The sequence below is a fragment of the Myotis daubentonii genome, chromosome 1 (assembly GCF_963259705.1).
Source record: "Myotis daubentonii chromosome 1, mMyoDau2.1, whole genome shotgun sequence".
In the NCBI taxonomy this organism is placed as follows: Eukaryota; Metazoa; Chordata; class Mammalia; order Chiroptera; family Vespertilionidae; genus Myotis; species Myotis daubentonii.
Genome location: NC_081840.1, coordinates 119,800,198 through 119,822,697, shown reverse-complemented (window position 1 = coordinate 119,822,697; position 22,500 = coordinate 119,800,198). Strand labels below are relative to the sequence as shown.

Below are 22,500 nucleotides of genomic sequence, written 5' to 3'. Positions count from 1 at the left end.
ATGCTTGGGAAACATTAGGTTTGCCCCAAAAGAAAAACAATTTCTTTCTTTGGGGGGCAAGGGCAGGGCTGAGCGCTGGCTGTGGTTAAGATCAGGGGTGTGAAAGGACCTAACAACCCTTACATTTTGGGAAGAATTCACTAAGGAAACTGGCTGAGCAGCTGCGTCAGCCTCTGGAGCCTGGGGGCGGGGCGGGGCGGGGCTGGGCTGCGCTGGGCTGGGCTGCGCTGGGCGGGGCTGGGCGGGGCGGGGCGGGGCTCTTGGATCCCGAGCGAAGCCGGGACGCACGCCGCGCGATCACGTGACTCCCTCGCGACCCAAGCACTCGGCGCATGCGCGGCGCTCTCTCTCCCGGGTAGGTGTTGTGGCGCTGGTGGCGGTGCAGTGGCGGCTGTGGGCGCTGAGGCCGTGGAAGCGCCATCGTCGCCCAGTCTGCGGCTCATGGCATTGAGCCGCCTCCACCGTCAGGTCAGCTGGGGTGGGCGCCTGGGAATTGGCGGAGGGGGCGGGAGGCTGGGCTGGCGGGGGCCTGCCTGCTTTCAGGCCGCGCCGGGCCGCGCCGGGTCGGGCCGGGCCGGGCCTCCCTCCCGCCGTGTTGCGGCCTGGCCCGGCCAGGGCGCCCAGCTGTCCAGCCCTCTGGCCTCCCCACCTGTTGGGTGGAGCAGTGCGAGGTTTCTTTTCTTAGACTAAACGTTTCTCAGACGGGCCTGGAAATGTGGGCCTCCACGTGATTGAGGAAGCGGTTTGGGGGTAAGCCTGGAGCCCTTGCTTCCCCAAGAGCTGGAAACCGGTGTGGCTGGGACGACTGGAACTGGAAGGGCTCCATAGCAGACCCCAGAACATTGGGAAAATACAAATTCTGTTAATAAGGCTTAATTTAGGCGCCTTGTAGGACGCGTTCCGTATTCTGACGGCATAAGCTAAATCTTTGGGGCCCTGAGTCACAGCACCTCAAAATTAAGTGGAAGCTTTTGGCAGGATAGAATAGAAGCAGAAAAACTAGACGTTAAAGTTCGTTTCTAAAAAAATATTTTTGTTTTTAGAGAGGAAGGGAGAGGGAGAGATAGAAACATCAATGATGAGTGAGAATCATTGATCAGCTGCCTCTTGCACGCTCCCTCTGGGGATCGAGCCCGCAACCCGCGCACGTGCCCTTGGCCAGAATCCACCCGGACCCTTCAGTCCGCAGGCCAGGCTCTGCTCTATCCACCCAGCCCAACCGGCCAGGGCGACATTAAGGGTCTTTTGAAGAAATCTGTTTAAGAATTATGTCTTGCTTAACTTAAGTAGTGCTGCTCTTAACGTGTGATTGATGATGATGACTTTATGTCATGAGATTGTTACTTTTTAGTTTGATATTCAGGGTACCTCCTCTTTGAGGACTTCAAGTTATTTGGCAACTGGTCCAGTCTGTTTAGGAATACTTTAAACTTTTCTACAAGGAAGGTTGAAACTTAAGCAAGTTTTATCATGGAAGTATGAATATGGAGCTCACTTTGGAACTTGGGTGTTTTGGGCTCCATAGGAGCTTAAGTGGCTTGAAAAAAAAGAAGCAACTACAGTTGGGTATCCACCCCCCCACCCCCACCGTATTTATAACTACACTCTGGGGTTGCAAACGTTGGAACTTTCCACTCTACAGTCTTTGGTGGGGAAAAGGTGAACAAAAGGAATTCTACTGAAGACTTGTTTCTTAGATTGCGAACTCTAAAGTAGAGGTTGGCCAAAGATGGCTAATTGAAAAGCAGAAATTTTTTAGTGTCACTGTCTGCTACTGTTTTTACTTATATTTGAATAAGAAAAGGGATTTTATAAATCAAATGATAAAACGTGTGTTTGTGTTTTTCAAGCAAAAGAACAGAACCTCCTGTGGTACGTTAACAATTCTGCATTAAACAGGATTTTTTTTTTAAATAGCCAAAGGAGAAAGTGGTAGTTCTAGCCAAATGATGATTGTTTTCCCCTAAAAAACGTGAGTGATTGCCCTGGCTAGTGTGGCTCAGTTGGTTGGAGCATCATGGGTACACACGTAAAGGTCAGGGGTTCCATTCCCAGTTAGGGCACATACCTGGGTTTTGGATTTGATCCCTGGTCAGGGTGCATTAGGGAGATATCAATGTTTCTCTCTCTCTCTCCCCCTCTTCCTTCCTCTCTCTAAAATCAAAGAAAAAAACATATCCTCAGATGAGGATTAAAAAACAACACCTGAGTGATACAGATATGTGTGTGTGTGTGTTCATTCCAATTTCTGGAACATAATCTGTGACCATTCTACTTAGTCTCTGAAAACAGTTGCTAAAAATGTTTCTATGATAGTATCTTTTCCTTACATCCTGAGCCTTAAAATTAGCTTATCTGCATATGAAGCACAGAGTAACTTGTAGATTGCAAAGTTAATTTGTTTTGCTCAAACTCCTGACTTTCAGTCCTTAGTAACATCTTCAGATTTTTATGTGTTGCTCTGTTTATGAAAAGAATAATCACTTAACCTCTATAGGCATAAATATAGTTTAAAAAAAGGTGTTCGATCAAACTTACTGTATTTTTAAAATTAACAATTGCCTTTTTTCCCCCCCTCACCTGAGGATACATCATTTATTGATTTTTGTTTAAAATATATTTTATTGATTTTTTTACAGAGAGGAAGGGAGAGGGATAAAGAGTTAGAAACATCGATGAGAGAGAAACATCGATCAGCTGCCTCCTGCACACTCCCCTACTGGGGATGTGCCCGCAACAAGGTACATGTCCTTGACCAGAATCGAACCCGGGACCCTTGAGTCTGCAGGCCGATGCTCTATCCACTGAGCCAAACCGGTTAGGACTGATTTTTTTTTTTTAAGGGAGAGAGAAGTAAAGAAACATCAGTCAGTTTCCTCTCATATGTGCCCCAACTGGGGATCGAACCTGCAATCTTTTTGGTGTATGTACTACACTTCAAGCCACACAGTCAGGGCAAACTTCCCATCTTTAATTATGTGTGGATTATTTAAGTCATCCTCCAAATTTTACGTTGGTAGGTAGAATTGTTAGTTAAAAGTATAATGTATAAAGTATAATGTTAGTCAAAAGTATATGTCATAACTAAATGAAAAGTTAAAGGTATAAACAAAACCAAGGTCTCTGTTCTCACTGAATTTAATATTCTAGTATTATTAATTTACCATAGTAATAGTGTAGCAATGTTTTTCAAATATTTTGACTGCAACCCATTATACAGGGTGGCCTTAACAATGAGTTGACTTAATTTGAACAATCTATACTAATAAAAGAGAAAAATGGTAATTGGCGTACGACGATACCCTTTTCATTGGCTAATCAGGGCTATATGCAAATTAACTGCCAGCTAAGATTGGCAGTTAACTGCCAACAAGATGGCGGTTAATTTGCATATGTAGGCACAATGCAGGGAGGCGAAAGGGAAAGCAGGAAGAAGCCCCCTGCCACTGACAGTGATCGGAAACCCAGGGGGGAGCTAAGAGCTGGGGGGCAGGGCAAAGACGGCCCTGGGGCTGCCTTTGCCCTGCCCCCCAGCCATGATCAGAGAATCAGGCGCCTTTGCCGCCCTGGCCAGTGATAGCAGGAAGTAGGGGTGGAGCCAGCGATGGGAGCTGGGCACGGTCGAAGCTGGCAGTCCCGGGAGCTAGGGGTCCCTTGCCTGGGCCTAAAGCGGAGCCCACGATTGCAGGGCCACTGCAGCTGTGGGTCCCCGCTGCCCGGGCCGGACGCCTCAGCCAGAGGCTTCAGGCCTGGGCAAGGGGCCGATCCTGCGATTGGAGGGTGATGGGGGTCAACACCTGAGGGCTTCCCAGTATGTGAGAGGGGGCAGGCTAGGCTGAGGGACACTCCCCCCCCCACCCACCCAGTGCACGAATTTCGTGCACCGGGCCCCTAGTTTTATATAATTACTATCCAGATGATAGAACTTGCACAAATATGTTTTTAATGACATTCACTTTAGAAGTCACTCTTGTAATTAAAAAAAAAATATGTATATATTTTATTGATGTTTAGAGAGAGAAGAAGGAAGAGGGAGAGAGAGACATCTATTTGAGAGTGCAGCATCAATCTGCTGCCTCATGCACACCCCCTACTGGGGATTGAGCCCATAACTTGGGAATATGCCCTGACCAGGAATCGAATCAGTAACCTTTTGGTGCACAAACGATGTCAAACCAACTTAGCTACTCCGCCCAGGGCTCTTAAAATTTTTTAATACCTTCATTTATATTTTCTAAAATAAAATCAAACCTAGGTGCTAGGATTTAAATTTTATTATAAATGTATTAATATATTTCAACAATGTAACCTTTTCTTTTCTAAAACTTTATCCTGAGCTAAGTGAAGAATTTCCCTCTAAAACGTTTATATCCATGATCAGAATTTTTAAAAAATATATTTTATTGATTTTTTACAGAGAGGAAGGGAGAGGGATAGAGAGTTAGAAACATCGATGAGAGAGAAGCATCAATCAGCTGCCTCTGCACACCCCCTACTGGGGATGTGGCTGCAACCAAGGTATATGCCCTTGACTGGAATTGAACCCGGGACTCTTCAGTCCCCAGTCCGACGCTCTATCCAGTGAGCCAAACTGGCTAGGGCCATGATCAGAATTTTTGTTATTTTCCCTTTAGCATTCAGAACAGATATTAAAGACCTTGCTGTTTTCCAGGGTTAATAGCAAGATGGTATTCAGACATTGAATTTTATAATTTTAGCTAGCTAAGAAACATTGAATTCAGATATGATTGCTTCTTTAGGGAGCAGGCACAAACCTCACTTGCTTTATGGATGAAGGAACTAAGTCCTTAGTTATTTAGTGTTTATTTAAACACCCAACAATAAAATAGATTTTTGGAAAATTTATGTTACAGAATTTCATTTATAATATAGAAACTAATAAACCTAATTAAGAGTTATAAGAGATATCAAGAATCAAATTATTATATTTCTTTAATAGCTAATGAGAGCTTGTGTTTTATAAAAAGGTGGTTTTGCCCTTACTGGTGCTTCTCAGCTGGTTGGGTGTCATCCCATGCACTGAAAGGTTGCTGGTTCAATTCCTGGTCAGGGCAAATGCTCTGTTGCAGGTTTGATCCCCGGTAAGGGCATGCAGGAGGCTGCTGATTGATGTTTTGCTCTCACATTGATGTTTCTCTCTCTTTCTTCCTCTCTAAAAATCATTTTTAAAAAAGGGTGGTTTTGATGATGCTAAACAAACATTTGGAAGATGTTTTTCTTTATTTTTGTTTCTACAGGTCATTAACTGAAGACAAACAGCTATGCAGAATTCTCACATGGATGAGTACAGAAATTCTAGTAATGGCAGCACAGGCAACAGTTCTGAGGTAGTGGTAGAACAGTCTGCTGATTTCAGTACTGAAATTATGAATGTCACGGAAATGGAACAGTCACCTGATGGATCTCCTAATGTGAATGCAACTACAGATGAAAATGAAATAGCAAATGCTGTGGACCTTCCAGTGGCAGAAACAGAAGCAAATTTCCCTCCAGAATATGAAAAGTTTTGGAAAACTGTAGAAAATAATCCTCAGGATTTTACAGGCTGGGTATATTTGCTTCAGTATGTAGAACAGGAGGTTAGTAACTTTTAAATGGGACTAAAGGAACAGATTAATCAAGTCATTATTAGACTGGGCCTTACTGTTTTGTAATTAAAGTTGCTTTTTTATACTTTTCAGATTAAGTTGCATCACATTGGATATTTACACTTATTTAACTTCAAAAAAATTGCATTGGTGTGTAGTGAAAAGTTAGTTTTAGTAGAGTCAAAGTCTAATGTTTGTAGTAAGTGCTGTGCATGTGTGTATCTGTATAAAATCTGTGAATAAATGGTTGCCTTGTAGTTTAGCAGAATTAGTTCCTCTGTTTCAAAGGATAAGATTGCATTCATAGGGAAAAGGACTGCAGGGTGTGTGTGTGGTCTTTAAACCTGCCATTTCTTTTATTTGAGATAATACATTTGAAAGGAATAATAAATATTTTTGTGACAGAAACTTCCAAGATATTTAAACACCTCATTTTATTTTCATCAGAATCACTTGATGGCTGCCAGGAAAGCATTTGACAAATTTTTCATACACTATCCGTATTGCTATGGTTACTGGAAAAAGTATGCAGACCTTGAAAAGCGGCATGACAACATTAAACAATCAGACGAGGTGCGTACATCACTGAATAAAATAATTTCCATTAGGTACTGTAAGCCAAATAACAAAACAAAGACTTTTTTTTTTTCTTTGGCTGGCAGTACCTACGATTTGTGGTCAAACAATTTTATAGGGTATTTTATTTGCATTTGTCACTCTTGTGGCATTTGTAGCTAATATTTTCTCTCTTTGTTGGCAGGTGCGTTAAACCTCTACAGTTTGTCAAGCTTTGCAGTGCAAGCCTCTGTATTACACTGCAGCTTAACAAGTAGGGCAGGGCTTTTCTCTCACTTACATTTATTTCTCATTTTCCAAACAATATAGTTGGTTTGCTAGTCACATTTGCTACGTCTTATTGCATTTTTGGTCAGACGCTGTCATTGGTGCTCTAATGGTTCTGTGCCCTATGGTCTGTAACCCAAAGCCTGCCCACACAACCCGGTCAGAATGCAGGGACTGCTGCGCTTTGAAGATCAAGACTCTGCACGTGGGGATCAGAACATTGCCATGTTCTATCCAACCTCCACCCAAATGGTAATGGTAGATTATTTAAACAAAATTCCAGTAATTAGTATTTCTAAGGTTCACCGGATAACACAGTGTTACCTCTCTGTTAAGAAATAATTAAATATTTGAAGTACAGTTTTGTTGTTTTTTTCTTAGGTGTATCGACGGGGGCTTCAGGCAATACCTCTTAGTGTTGACCTTTGGATACATTATATAAACTTCTTAAAAGAAACATTGGATCCTGGGGATTCTGAGACAAACAGTACAATAAGAGGGTATGTGAAACTCTGTTAATCACATGTTCAAAGATATAAATTAGAAATCAGTTATTCTTATATTGATAATAGAACTATTTGTGAATGCTCAACCGAAAGTTTAAGTTCCATATAATTTCTCTACTTAAAAAGAATACAGGTAATAAATGTATGTATGATTATATAAAAAAACAGAAAATAAATTCCCCTTTCATTTACTTATTTATTTATAGTATATTTTTATTGATTTCAGAGAGGAAGGGAGAGGGAGGGAGAGAGAAACAGAAACATCAATGATGAGAGAGCACCACTGATCAGCTGCCTCCTGTACATCACCTACTGGGGATTGCGCTCACAGCCTGGAAATGTGTTCCTACTGGGAATTGAACCGTGACCTTCTGGTTCATAGATGCTCAACCATGGCAATGCCAGCTGGGCTCCCCCTCCGTTTTATACCTCCCTTTTCTTAGTTCCCAATTCTACTCCCCTTGTGGTTAGTGGCTTGGTGTGTGTTCTTTCAGATACACACAGCTATACATGTTTGTTCATATTACCCTTTGATTTTTTTTTAAAATATATTTTATTGATTTTTTACAGAGAGGAAGGGAGAGAGATAGAGAGTTAGAAACATCGATGAGAGAGGAACATCGATCAGCTGCCTCCTGCACATCTCCTACTGGGGATGTGCCCGCAACCCAGGTACATGCCCTTGACCGGAATCGAACCTGGGACCTTTCAGCCCGCAGGCCGACACTCTATCCACTGAGCCAAACCGGTTTCGGCTGATTTTTTTTTTTAACAGAATATTTTGGAAACTCTACCATACTTTTTTAACCACTGCAAAGTATTTTACAGTATCTAGGTGTTATATTTTATTTGACCAAATTCTTATGCATAGGAAGTAACCAGTGCTTCAGTGAATGTCTCTACAAGTCAGTATTTATGTAGAGCATGCTAGAATTGGAACGCTGTCAAAGGGAACACACAGCTAAATTCTATCAAATGTTTCTTTAGAAGTGATATTTTAAACTCCCACAGTGTATGCGAGTAGTCATTTTCCCATAGCAGACCACATTTTTCTTTATCCTTAGGTGGTAGCACATTATTTTAGTTTACATATCTCCAGAGTGTTTATCCTGGTTTGCCATCTTTCGTATCCTTATACTAGAGGCCTGGTGCACAAAATTTGTGCGCTGTGTGTGTGTGTCAGTCCCCTCAGCCCGGCCTGTGCCCTCTCATTCTGAAAGCCCTGCAATCATTCGCCCCAAAGAGGTAGCCCCGCCCACCCAGCCTGAGTTCCTCGATGGATCATCCCAAAGAGGGAGGCCCGGCCCACCCGCTGCAGCACCACCGTGGGGTAGCCTGGGCCTCCCTCTTGGGGCGATCTATCGCACCCCACAGAGGGAGGCCCTGCCCACCAGACCTCCAGTCGGTGGCCTGGGCCTCCCTCTTTGGGGCGATTGTGGAGTCCCCTGATTGATCGATCGCCTTGCCGGCTGGTGGCCTAGGCTTCCCTCTGCAGGGCGATCATGGGGCGATGGCCGGGCCCCCGACCAATCGCATCGCACCCACCTTGACTGGCCTGGCGCCACTGGGTGTCATAGCGTGGTCATCCGGAAGGTCGTCTGGATGGTCATTCTGCTGTTCGGTCGTTTGGTCGATTTGCATATTACACTTTTATTATTATAGATAAGCCATTTTCACATTGCCTCCTCATACCATTTACTCCTTTTACTTTTGGATTATGTTTTTCTTATTAATTATAGGAGCTTATAAATGTTTAAAAAATCAGTATTAAACTGCTTGTAACAAAAAGCAGTCTTTCCACTCCTCTTCAGATATTTTAGCTGTTTCTTATGGTATTTTTTAACATGTGTGATATAGTAGTGCTTTCTTCATTTGCTGAGGACATAATTTTGTAATGGTAACTAAAAATTTTAGTTCACTTTTATATTATTTTTTCATTCTTCATCTTTCCAAATGGATAGATTTCATAGCCTTTTGTTTTTCCTGGATTTAATTACTGCTTCCTCCCCATTATTCAACTTGCCTGCTTTTCTTTGCACATTTAAAAACTTTCACCCCTTCCAACAGCTACTTTCAATAGTCAGTACTAAATACTACTTTACATAATGTACAAATGCTTTGTAAGCTATTTTGGGGAGTTAAAAATATTCTACTTAGTATAAAAATTGTAAAAGAGAACTATACTCTGAAGTCTGTAAATTCCATTTTTTTCCCCTTCCCTCTTGGAGCTATCCCTCCTGGGACCTTCTCTTCTGTAATCTGGACTGCTTGTTCTATTCTGTTTCTGTTATACAGATATTATTTTGGGATTTCTTTATCCTGATTCTAGAATATGTCTTTACCTCATTCCTGGGTTTCTGGCTCTATTAAGAGTTTATTAGAACCTTAACTGGTTTTGCTTAGTGGATAGAGTGTAAGCCTGGGGACTGAAGGGTTCTGGGTTAGATTCTGGTCAAGGGCACATGCCTGGGTTGTGGGCTCAATCCCCAGTGGGGGGCATGCAGGAAGCAGCCGATTACAGATTCTCTTTCATCATTGATGTTTCTATCTCTCTCCCTCTCTCCCTTGCTCTCTGAAATCAATCTCTCTATATATAAGCCTAAGCAACTGAATGATCGGTCGCTATGACGTGCACTGACCAGCAGGTTACAGACAATGCACAGGATCGGGCTCCCTCCTGTCTGGCTATCCGACATTCTCCAAGGGGTCCCAGATTGCGAGGGGACAGGCCAGGCTGAGGGACCCCACTGGTGCACAAATCTGTGCACTGGGCCTCTAGTAAAAATATATTTTAAAAAAAGTTTATTAGATCCTACTCTTTCTTGGTTTATGTGCCCACGTTTTATAGAAAAGCATCCTATTGCTGAAGGATGCTTGGGATTTAAAGAAAAGAAATTAAGACTTTTATGTCTGAAACACCCAAATTAATGGTCCAGTCGGGTATAGAGTTGAAAGTAATTTTTCCTTAGGGCTTTGAAGGCATCTCTTGAGTCATTTATAGCTTCTGATGTTGGTATTGATAAGTATGATACCATTCTTCTGATATTTATATGACATGTTTTTCCTCAAAGAAGCTTTCTTTTTTTTTTTAAATATGTTTTTGTTGACTTTTTAGAGAGACAGGAAGGGAGAGGGATAGAGATAGAAACACCAGTAAGAGAACATTGATTAACTGCCTCCTGCACGCCCCCTACTGGGGATTGAGCCCACAAACCGGGCATATACCCTGACAGTGAATCAAACTGTGACCTTCTGGTTCATGGGTCAATGCTCCACCACTGAGCGATACCGGCTGGGCCTCATGGAAGCTTTTATTTATTTAAAAAACATGTGGGTTTTTTTTTTTTTATTTGAGAGAGAGAAGGGAGAGGGATAGAGATATGGAAACATCCATGAGAAAGAAACATTGATCAGCCACTTCAACACCCTCTTTGTTCCTTTTCTCATATCTTCCTATTGTTATATTTCTGCATATTTTTTTTTTTGGTCATTTCTTTGAGGGTATTAAGGATAGTTGAAGTCTGCTCCTAGCACTGTTTCCTCTGAAGTTTTTTTGTTTTTTAATCTCTGTCATGTCTGATTTCTGGATTTCTGCTTATGTTAAAGATTAGATTTTAATAAATTGAATAGAAGCTCTGTGTATTTTGTATTGGGGGTCCAATTTTAGCTGGCCTGGAGGGCTTCACAGTAAATGATCAAATGGCCACCCAGTTTTTGTTGGACTCCTAGTGTTAGTATCTTTATACCTTGTTGTGGTTAATCTTCGCTTGAGCATATTTTTTCCATTGACTTTTACAGAGAGTGGGAGGAATGGAGGGAGGGGGAGATAAAGAAGAAATGAAAAAAACACATCAGTGTGAGAGACACATCAATTGGTTGCTTCCCGCACCTGACCTGACCTGGGTTGGGGATTGAACCTTCAACCCAGGTATGTGCCCTTGGTGAGAATCAAACCCGTGATCCTTTGGTGCAGGCAGAGCTGATGCTCTTACCACTGAACACACTGGCCAGGGCGGTATCTTTATATCGTTCCTATGTCAAGCAGTTCTTTTTCATTAAAGGATAACCTGAACTTCCAGGGAAAATATACCTAGTTTCTGAATTCCCATAGCTGGGCAGGAAACGAGATTTAAGGTCTCTTACCATTTATTAATCAGACCTAAACATTCTGTCTTTATTTTGTTACCTTTTTATCATTTTCCTCTCCCAACTCCCTCCACTTTCTTAGTGTCTGATGCATTGATTTACTGCAGTGCATCCTTCCTAATGCCGCCACCCTTTAATACAGTTCCTCATGTGGTGACCCCCAATTTCATTGTTACAAATTGAACATAATTAAAGCGTAGTGATTAATCACAAAAACAATATGTAATTATCTATGTGTTTTCTGATGGTCTTAGGCGACCCCTGTGAAAGGGTCACGACCCACAGGTTGAGAAGCGCTGATTTACTGGATCATTTTGGGTTTCGGCAGGAGCAATAGCATGTATTTCACTGTCTCAGAAACTTCATACACAAATATATATATACATGTATGCATGTACCCATACACACACACTTTTAATCCTTTATCTGTATATATATATATTAAACATTTCCTGCAGTTTTGGTACAGCCTTTAATTTGTTTAGGGTATCTTTATCATATAGAGGCTTTTTTCCCTTAATGTTCAGTATTCAGTCTTTTATTAGTTTCTTACTTTTGTGCCTATCTTGCCAAGAATATATAAATTTGTATTTTCTTCTAATTTTTAAAATAGTTTTTTAAAAATCATCTGGCATTTAGTTTGTGTCCTTTGTGAAGTAGAGATTAACCCTTTATTTTTTTTCAATTATATTGAATAGTCCAACTTTTCTGCATTAATTCTAAAAATACTCCTTTACCATAGACTAAATTCTCAAATATACTTTGATATGTTCTGTTGATCCATTTTTCTGTTCCCAGCTAGTGCCATACTTTTAATACTATAGCTTCCTAGTTTCTTTTTTTTCTTTAAATATATTTTATTGATTTTTTTTTTTTTACAGAGAGGAAGGGAGAGGAATAGAGAGTTAGAAACATCATGAGAGGGAAACATCAATCAGCTGCCTTCTGCATAACCCCCACCAGGGATGTGCCCGCAACCAAGGCATATGCCCCCGACTGGAATCGAACCTGGGACCCTTCATTCCGCTGGCTGACGCTCTATCCACTGAGCCAAACCAGTTAGGCTTCCTAGTTTCTTTTGATATTTTTCAGGAAAACTGCTGCATTGTCCTTACACAAAATACTTTACATTTTTGTATTCCAGATGAATGCTAGAATTTGTTTTTCCTTTTCACCCAAAATTTGTTAGAGCTTTGATTGGGATTCTGTTAAAGTTATAGATTAATTTAGGTAGTATAGTTTTATACTGTTAAAAATCCCTCTTGATTCTAAAATATTTACATTGAAAATATGTATCTAATGGTTTTATCTCATTTGAATTTCAAATCTAATGATTTAACATTGCTTGCAGAAATCTTTTGACATGAATTAGGTACTTAAAATATATGTTTTTGTAATGAACTATAATTGTGGGATTTTAGAATCAGGAGAGATTTTTGAGAGTTTTAAAATATATGTATACTTATCATTACCTTATAAGGCAGCTGGATCCCTTGTTGGAGTTATTTTCCCAGAAAATTAGTATTTAAATTAATAATAATAATTGTGCCTATCTTCTACCCTAAATGAATCCATTCAACAAGCATTTCAAGTTTAACAAATAAATATATGTTTGCAGTGTGTATGTTTTGCATTGTAATTTTATATAAGGTAAAATTACATAACAGTACATTTATCTGTTTCCTTTATGTTTCTCACTTTGTTTTGTTTTATTGATTTCAGAGAGGAAGGGAGAGGGAGAAAGAGATAGGAACATTAATGATGAGAAAGGATCATCAATTGGCTGCCTCCTACATGCCCCTCACTGGGAATCAAGCCTCCAACCCAGGCAACGTGCCTGACTGGGAATCAAACTGACCTCCCAGTTCATAGGTCAGTGCTGAACCACTGAACCACACTGGCCGGGCTTTTCTCACTTTTTTAAAACTGCTGTCATACACTTCCTTATTATTACTTTTATCTTTTTTTTTTCTTTTCAAATAAGTTTTTATTGATTTCAGAGGAAGGGAAAGAGTGATAGAAACATCAATGATGAGAATCATCTATTGGCTGCCTCCTGCATGCCCCTACTGAGGATGAGCCTGCAACCTTGGCTTGTGCTCTGACTGGGAATCAAAGCCTGACTTCCTGGTTCATAGATTGACGCTCAACCACTGAACTCCACACCGGCCGGGCAATTCCTTCTATCTTTTAATCTCTATTTGTATGGGAAGCAATGGAATATTATTTTGAATTTAGCATTATCTATTTGATTTTTAAATTTTTTTAAAATTGAAGTTTTATTGACATATGTTGCAGTAGTAGCCCTTTTATTCATGATTTGAACTGTCACAGTTTCCTGCAGTCAACTACAGTCTGAATATATTAATTGGAAATTTCCAGAAGTAAACAATAAGTTTTAAATTGTGCGCCGTTCTGAGTAGTGTGAAGAAATCTTGTGTCTTCCTGCTCTTGTGTGCCCAGGATGGGAATCATTCCTTTGTCCATCGTATCCACACTGTACTTGAGTAGCTGTCTAGGTTATCAGATTGCTGTCACAGTATTCAGTGCTTGTGTTCAAGTAATCCTTATTTTACCAAATATTGGCCCCAAAGCACAAGAGTAGTGATTCTGGTGATTCAGGTATGCCAAGGAAAAGCTGTAAAATGCTTCCTTTAAGTGAAAAGGTGAAAGTTGTCGACTTAATAAGGAAAGAAAACAATGTCGTATGCTGAGGTCACTAAAATCTACGGTAAGAGCAAATTTTCTATCCATGAAATTATGAAAAAGGAAAAAGAAATATGTGCTAATTTGCTGAGAGAACACATTGACATAACTTTATTACAATATACAGTGGGGCCTTGACTTACGAGTTTAATTCATTCTGTGACGGAGCTCGTAACTCAAATTACTCGTATGTCAAATCAAAAAGTGAACGAGTGAGACACATGATGCTGGGCTGATGTTGTGGCGTTCACTGTGACGTTCGCTGCGCCAACTAGCGGTGGGGTATCTAAAGCTGGCTCATAACCCAAATTTTAGTTGGCAACTCAAAGCAAAAAATCGGCCAAGAGACGGCTAGTATCTCGAAAAAACTCATTAGTCGGGACACTCGTAAGTCAAGGCCCCACTGTATTATAATTGTTCTATTTTTTATTAGTTAACTTTTGTGCCTAATGTATGAATTAAACTTTTATCAGAGGTATGTATGTGTAGGAAAAAAAACATTGTAGTTAGGGATTAGTACTTTGTGCTTTTACTGGGGGTCTTGGATCTAATGGGGGTCTTGGATCTAATTCCCTGTGGATAAGGGGAAACTACTGTATGTCACTTTGAGGTGTACAACATAATGATTTGATATTTGTATATATTGCAGAGCTGCAAAGTTATAGACATAATATTTTGAAAGTGCATTTATCTTAGAAAGATAATTTAAAGGTAATTTAATTTTTCAGAACTTTTGAGCATGCTGTTCTAGCTGCAGGAACAGATTTCCGTTCTGACAGACTATGGGAAATGTATATAAACTGGGAGAATGAACAGGGAAACCTGAGAGAAGTTACAGCTATATATGATCGTATTCTTGGTATCCCAACACAGCTGTATAGTCATCATTTTCAGAGGTAGGTGGAAAAATTGTTAAAATACCTTTGATTACTCAGGTAATTAATTCCTAATACTTAGGAATATATTTTCTTTCACAATAATCATATTTTATGCACTTTTAAATGTAGATATTTTCCCATATAACTTATGAAATGTTTAGGAATGTTACTGTGTTTAGACTTTAGGTTCTCCTTATCCATTTTATAGATGAGGAAACAAGAGGATTCCTATCTTTTGTCTGAGGTATTTCAGATTAATGAAAGAATGAGAAAATAGAATCTAAGTGTAATTATTCACTGCAGTACTAAACTAGCACTGTACATGGCACATAATAGATGCTTATTTAAAACTTAATGACTTACTAAAAGTATATCCTTGTGATTCGTGTAAAAACTTAGATCCAAAATAGCAATGTATGTATTTTATGTAGTAAGCCCTGCATATATTCAAAAAACAAAATGATTTCATTTCTGTTTTCTACTGTGATTTTCCATTATGATTGATAACATTTCATTTTAATTAGAGCTGTTAAAACCGCTAATTCCATGTTCCTGTGTACTTAGAATATCCCACTGACATGGACTCAGAGAGTCTTTCTGGACAAGAAAGTATGATGACTATGTTGCTTTTTTATTTTCTCGCATCTCATTGAGCATTTTCAGAACTGCAATCTTGAAATCTCTGTCATTTAACTCGCATAATTCCGTGTGTTCCAGCCTGTTTTCTGGGGATTTTTCATTTTCTTTCTGGTCGTCATCTTCGTCGTTGTTGTTGTTATGCATGGCGTTCATTGTTCTCCTTTGTTTTCCCATTTATCTCTGAGGAGGCCTTTCTACTCTGCTCCAGTAGATGGTGCTGAATTGCAAGATTTTTCTTTTCCTCTGTGGCCTCACAGTTTTGAGCCTCTGCGGCTTCAGTAGGGCTGTACTGCCTCTGCTGCTTGGGGATGAGATCTGTTTTTCCCTCACAGTAATGGCAGTCCCTGACCTCCAAGGGTCTAGCCCAGGGGTGGGCAAACTTTTTGACTCGAGGGCCACAATGGGTTCTTAAACTGGACCGGAGGGCCGGAACAAAAGCATGGATGGAGTGTTTGTGTGAACTAATATAAATTCAAAGTAAACATCATTACATAAAAGGGTATGGTCTTTTTTTTTTTTTTTTTTTTTTTAGTTTTATTCATTTCAAACGGGCCGTAGTTTGCCCACGGCTGGTCTAGCCCAAGCACCCCTCCCAGGGATCAGGCCTAAACCGGCAGTCAGACATCCTCACAATCCGGGACCGCTGGCTCCTAACTGCTCACCTGTCTGCTTGCCTGATCGCCTCTACCTGTCCTGTCCCCCCCCCGCCCCCCCCCCCGCCAGCCTGATCACCCCTAACTGCCCACCCCCCACCCGCCAGCCTGGTCACTCCTTACTGCCCCTCCCCCCACACACACACCCGCTGACCTGGTCGCCCCATGCAGCCTGCTGGTTGTTACTGTTACTGTGATGGCATCCGGACAACTTGCATACTCCTCTATTATTAGTATAGATTGTTAATCCTCACCCGAGGATATTTTTTTTCTAATGGTTTTTAAAAAATATATTTTTATTGATTTCAGAGAGGAAGGGAGAGGGAGAGATAGGTAGAAACATCAATGATGAGAGAGAATTAGTGATCAGCTGCCACCTGTACACCCGCTACTGAGGATTGAGCCAGCAACCCAGGCATAGGGCTCACTATATATTAAACACTCAGCCATTCTTCTCTTTTTCTTTAATCCTGACCTGAGGTTATGTTTTTATTGATTTTAGAGGGAGAGGAGTGAGAAAGAGAAACATTGATGTGAAGAGGTCAGGGCAAATTCCCTGGTTGCAGGTTTGATGGGGTTCATACAGGAGGCAGCCAGCTGGTCAATGTTTCTCTCTCACATCCATGTCTCTCTCTCTTTCTCTCTCCCTTCCTCTCTAAAATAAATTAAAAGGTAAATATATAATAAAAATAAGACAGTCTACATTTTTTCCTTCCATTGTTGAACGGGGTCAAATTGAGCTTTGTATCTATTACTTTGCATAATGTAAATTAGTTTCAGTGTCATTTACATACATTTGTGAAAGTTTAAAAATCCAGGTGCCAATAGCCTAAATCAATTTTTAGAAACTTGGGGAATAATGTTGGAATATGTGATACATGATGTACAACCACATGGAAAACCATGTCTAATAATAACATTGAAGAGGTGGGCTTGGGTCAAAGGCTCGATAAGAATCTGAAAGACTTTATCTAAGGGGTTAGATTTTTAGCTTGACAACAGGGTAAACCTACTGAAATGATTTTGGCAGGAGATGCTTATGATCATGTTTAGTGTTGTGTTTGAAAAAATTTATTTATTGGTGAGAGAAAGAGAAGGGAGAGAGAAATATCAATTTGCTGTTGCACTTATTTATACATTCATTGGTGGTTTTTTTTATGTGACTTGACTGGGAATCGAACCCGAAACTTGGCATATGGGGACAGTGCTCTAACCAACTGAGCTGTCTAGCCAGAATTCATTTTTACTTTTTGATAAGGATTTTGATAGTAGTATTGGTTTGGATATGAGAATTGTGAGACTAGGGGCTAGAAGACCAGTTTACGTTTATCTAGATCAGTGGTTCTCAACCTTCCTAATGCCGCCACCCTTTAATACAGTTCCTCATGTTGTGATGACCCCCAATTTCATTGTTACAAATTGAACATAATTAAAGCATAGTGATTAATCACAAAAACAATATGTAATTATATATGTGTTTTCCAATGGTCTTAGGCGACCCCTGTGAAAGGGTCGTTCGACCCCCAAAGGAGTCTTGACCCACAGGTTGAGAACCGCTGATCTAGATGAAAAGTGAGCAAGGTATGAAGATGTATTTAGAAGGTAGAATCATTAAGACCCGATATTCAGTGGAATCTAATTATTAAGTTAGGTGGGAAATTCCAAATGGGGAACTGATTTGTTGGCATTACCTTTAATCAAGATTAGAAATCCCCCAAGGATGTTGATTTTTGGATGAAGATGACATACTTAGTTTAAGACATTTTTTGTATATAAGTTTCCAAAATGAGATAGTGTAGATATTTAGCTCCTCAAATGGATGTTTTTTATTAAAATTTGTATGTGTTTAAGGGAATAAAATGAAATAAAGCTTTTTTCAAAACACTCTGCTTATAATTAATCTATATTTCTATGTGTAGAGTGTTGGCAATTGCATATATAATGTGGAATTTAGAAGAAAGGTTTGGGGTTGAGTTACAGTTTTGAGTCATAGTATGCTTATCATTTCAAACAATATTGGCCAGAGAAATATGTTTAAACTATTCCTAAGATCAGCCAGAGAAATACATAAAAATAGAAGAAAATGCAGAGTGGAATCCTTGGGAATATGTAGTACTTAGGGGCAGATAGTAAGGGGGAACCCTCAAAGGGCAGTCAGAGACTTGGAGGAAAGCCAAAGAGTCAAGGTGAAGAAGGTTCTAAAAGGGAGGTGTGGTTATCAACCTTAAATACTGAAGACATCATTAGGTTCGAGGTATGGACCTTGAGAGCTTGTTTGGAGGTTCTAGCAGGGGAGCGCAGCTACTCGTATACCCTTGACCGAAGACCGGTCCTCTCCTTGGGGGGCGGGGAAGGTCGTCCCCTTCGACCGAGGGCGCAGCTTCGGGAGGGACGCACATGGATTGGTGAGGGAGGAGGGGGACACCCGCCTAGCCAGCCAGATCAGCCGAATCAACCCTGGCGATCAATGGGGTGACAGATGTCGCAGCTAGATCGCCCTCACATCCAGGTTCGAGGTATGAAACAGGTATCCATTTAATTTTGCATGTAAGAAATTCTTCATGACTTTAGAGCAATTTTATTGGAGTGTTTGATACAAACATCTGGATTCAGGAATAATTGGCAGGTGGGAAAGGAAAGACAAACATTTGCTGGTCATTTATTAATGATCATTTATAATGTAAATATGCATAACTACATTTAATTTTACAGTAACTTTGCAAGATAGGTATTGTGTCATTTTACAAATGAGAAAACCAAGATTGGATTTGAATTTATGCCTGTCCATGCCTTCTCTGTTCCATTGCAAAGGCAGGGAGAAAATGAAGCTGTTTATAGACTGTTTTATCAAATTGTAGGTTTTTACTATAGCAAGAAGAAAGGGTTTTGTGTTTTGGTTTCTTTAAGTCAGAGGTCCTTTGAAAGAGTAATGTGTGATAGGAATTAACAGCATATATTTTTATTGTCTGTCTTTAGATTTAAAGAGCATGTACAGAATAACTTGCCTAGAGATCTTCTAACTGGTGAACAGTTTATTCAGCTGCGAAGGGAATTAGCTTCTGTAAATGGACACAGTGGTGATGATGGTCCTCCTGGTGATGATCTGCCGTCAGGAATTGAAGACATAACTGATCCAGCAAAGGTAATTGGACTTAAAAATCCTTCAAGCATGAGAAAGTAAACTTTAATATCCCTTAACTGTGTGTGTTGTATGACTTGTAGCTCATATGAAGTTAATTTCTGATTAAGACAGCTGGAATTCTTTAGCTGGTACGGTTTACTATGAGACATCTGGAAATAGCTTAGAAGGAATATCTTGCCTACATTTTGATGTACTAGCCATCTATACTAATAAAAGGGTAATATGCTAATTAGACCGGGTCGACTGGACATCTTCCGGACATTCGACTTTCTTTTGGAGAGTTAGGGGGCGACCAGACTGGCAAGCAGAGGCAGTTAGGGGTGATCAGGCAGGCAGGTAGAGTGGTTAGGAGCCAGTGGTCCTGGATTGAGAGAGGGATGTCCAACTGCCGATTTAGGCCCCATCCCACAGGCTGCAGGCGGGGTAAGTGACCCCCCTTTCGTGCACTGGGCCTCTAGTCTATTTAAAAAACATAATAGGAAGGTGGTTTGTTAGGAAATTCTGTTACAAATTTTATTATGTTCATTGTACTTGCACAAAATTGAGTAACAGTTTAAAACCCAACAGTATTCTAAGACTAAAGTATGTGTGGATAATACTAAATGTAAGTAGTGATATTTTAAAATTTCATTATGTAACTTGTGTAATTTTAAATTTTTTTCTTTTTCTTCCCAAGCTAATTACTGAAATAGAAAACATGAGGCACAGAATCATTGAAATTCATCAAGAAATGTTTAATTATAATGAGCATGAAGTTAGTAAAAGGTGGACATTTGAAGAAGGTGTAAGTGTTTTTGTTTTGTAATTGTCTTGAAAATATAGCAATAGGAATAATGTATTTTTCAGTTTCAAATAATGTCTATACTGCTACTTTTTCTTTATATTTGCTTAATACGACATTCTTCCCATTTGTTGCTATCATCAATTTTATCATTTTCCATTATCAATTTTAGAAACTTATTAAATTCAGACTTACATTTCTTTAATCTGAATCATACTTTTAACTATTGTTCAATTTTTTTTCAATCATCACCTGAGGTTGTTTTTATTGATTTTCTATAGAGAGGAAGAGAGAGACAAAGAGAAAAGAGAGAGAAACATGAATCAGTTTCCTCCCATATGAACCCCAACCGGGGATTGAACCTGCAACCTGGGTATGTTCCTGACGGGGAATCAAATCTGTGACCTTTCAGTGTACAGGACAACACTCTGAGTTATATTTCACATATAACAAAATACACCCATTTTAGGTGTACAATGAAATGAGGTTTTTTTTTTTCACAATCTAATTTTTTATTTCTGTTTTTTAACAGCTTTATTAATTCCCATATTATATAGTTCAACCATTTAAAGTATATACTTTAACAGGGGTCCTCAAACTACGGCCCGCGGGCCACATGCGGCCCACCGAAAACATTTGTTTTTTTACTTCAAAATAAGATATGTGCAGTGTGCATAGGAATTTGTTCATAGTTTTTTTTTTTTTAAACTATAGTCCGGCCCTCCAACGGTCTGAGGGACAGTGAACTGGCCCCCTGTTTAAAAAGTTTGAGGACCCCTGCTTTAATAGTTCATAATATATTCACAGAAAACTATAACTGTCACTACAGTCAGTTTTTAAAATTTTTGAAAATTCATTTGAGAGACAGACAGACATCAATGTGGGAGAGAAATATCGATTGGTTGCCTCCCGAACATGACCCTTTCTGTGTACGGGATGATGCTCCAACCAACTGAGCCACACGAACCAAGGCACTACAGTTAATTTTAGAACATTTTCTTCACCTCAAAAAGAAACCCTTTTTACCCTTAGCTCTCACCCCTCTATTCATTTACTCACTTGACATCTCCCAACCTCAGCCCCAGCCCTAGCCCTAAAGTACTACTAATGTACTTTCTGTTCCTACAGATTTTCCTGTTCTGGCCTTTTGTATGAATGAAATCCTATAGTGCAGTATTCATATCCTTAGAGGATTGGTTCCAGGACCCCTGTGGGTATCCAAATCCTTGGATGCTTAAGTTTCTTATATAAAGTGGTGCAGTGTTTGCATATAGGATACAGCAGGGCATGCCTACACATCATTTTATTCACATGGATTCAGCATAGTGCTTGGAGTATGGCAAATTCAAGTTTTTCTTTTTGGGACTTTCTAGGATTTTTTTTTTTTTTTTAAATAATACTTTCAATCCGTGGTTGGTTAAATTCATGGATGCAAATCCTTGGATGTGGAGGGCCAACTGTATGTTTTTTTTGTGACTGGCTAGTAAAATGATTTTTGTCGAATGTCTGTGCATTACAGTCACCACATAATCAGGATATAGTACTCTTGTGTCATCCCAAAGATCCCCTTGGCCGCTTTCCAGGCAGTAACCCCCATCCCACTCCTAGGCCAGGCAACCACTGATTTTCTTTCTGTTCCGAAGGAGTAATTGTTAAATTTAAAAGTAATCGAAGAATAAGATTTCCTAAATATAAAAAAATTGTGTAGTTCTGTTAAAATAACTAAAAAAATGGAAAATACAGTCTGTTTCTTCTGTTTGTAAAGCCTAAGGAATTTAAGGACTTCTAATTTAAAATGTTTTTGTATTTTTTTTTAAGTCATGAGATATTAAAATTTTTGGTATATTCGCAATTATATTTATAATTTAAATAACATTGTTACTGTAGTCATACATATTTTGGTGTTGGTTTACTTTATTTTTTTTTTAATATATTTTGATTTCAGAGAGGAAGGGAGAGGGAGAGAGAGAGAGAAACATCAATGATGAGAGAGACTCATTGATCGGCTGCCTCCTGCACACCCCACACTGGGGATTGAGCCTGCAACCCAGGCATGTGCCGTTGGCCAGAATCGAACCTGGGACCCCTCAGTCCACAGGCCGATGCTCTATCCACTGAGCCAAACCAGCTAGAGCAATGTTGGTTTACTTTAATTGCCATGTCACTTTATTGCAGATTAAAAGACCTTATTTTCATGTGAAACCATTGGAAAAGGCACAATTAAAAAACTGGAAAGAATACTTAGAATTTGAAATTGAAAATGGGACTCATGAACGAGTTGTGGTTCTCTTTGAAAGATGTGTCATATCATGTGCCCTCTATGAGGAGTTTTGGATTAAGGTAAGAAAATTACATGCTCTGAAACTTGAATATATTATAAACATTGACTAGTGACTAACCTTTTTTGTACTTCTGTTGAATGTTGTTCATATAACTATATCTGTTGCATTAGGAGATGGTCTGCTTGCAACCAGATTTGACTGCTGCATATGCCAACCTCGTTGCCTCTCTTCGTCCTTCCTTACAGAAACTAGTCTAGTGGTTCAATAAAGGTGCTGAATGGGTTTAAAAATAGAATTTTATCGTTCTGTCACATA

General features: G+C 39.7%; 1 protein-coding gene across 8 annotated transcripts in view; it reads left to right on the top strand.

Moving 5' to 3' along the window:
* Window positions 1-312: 312 nt before the first annotated feature.
* Window positions 313-22,500, top strand: part of PRPF39 (pre-mRNA processing factor 39) — a 28,537-nt gene continuing 6,349 nt past the window's right edge. For 2 of the 8 annotated variants that reach the window (XM_059659233.1, XM_059659171.1), the window contains exons 1-8: window positions 313-468; window positions 5,259-5,600; window positions 6,057-6,182; window positions 6,834-6,952; window positions 14,539-14,706; window positions 18,957-19,122; window positions 19,799-19,906; window positions 22,079-22,243. In XM_059659233.1, the coding sequence (XP_059515216.1) occupies window positions 5,283-5,600; window positions 6,057-6,182; window positions 6,834-6,952; window positions 14,539-14,706; window positions 18,957-19,122; window positions 19,799-19,906; window positions 22,079-22,243 (1,170 nt within the window). In that variant the 5' untranslated portion in view covers window positions 313-468; window positions 5,259-5,282. The other 6 variants (XM_059659207.1, XM_059659181.1, XM_059659189.1 and 3 more) reach the window with 6 other exon arrangements.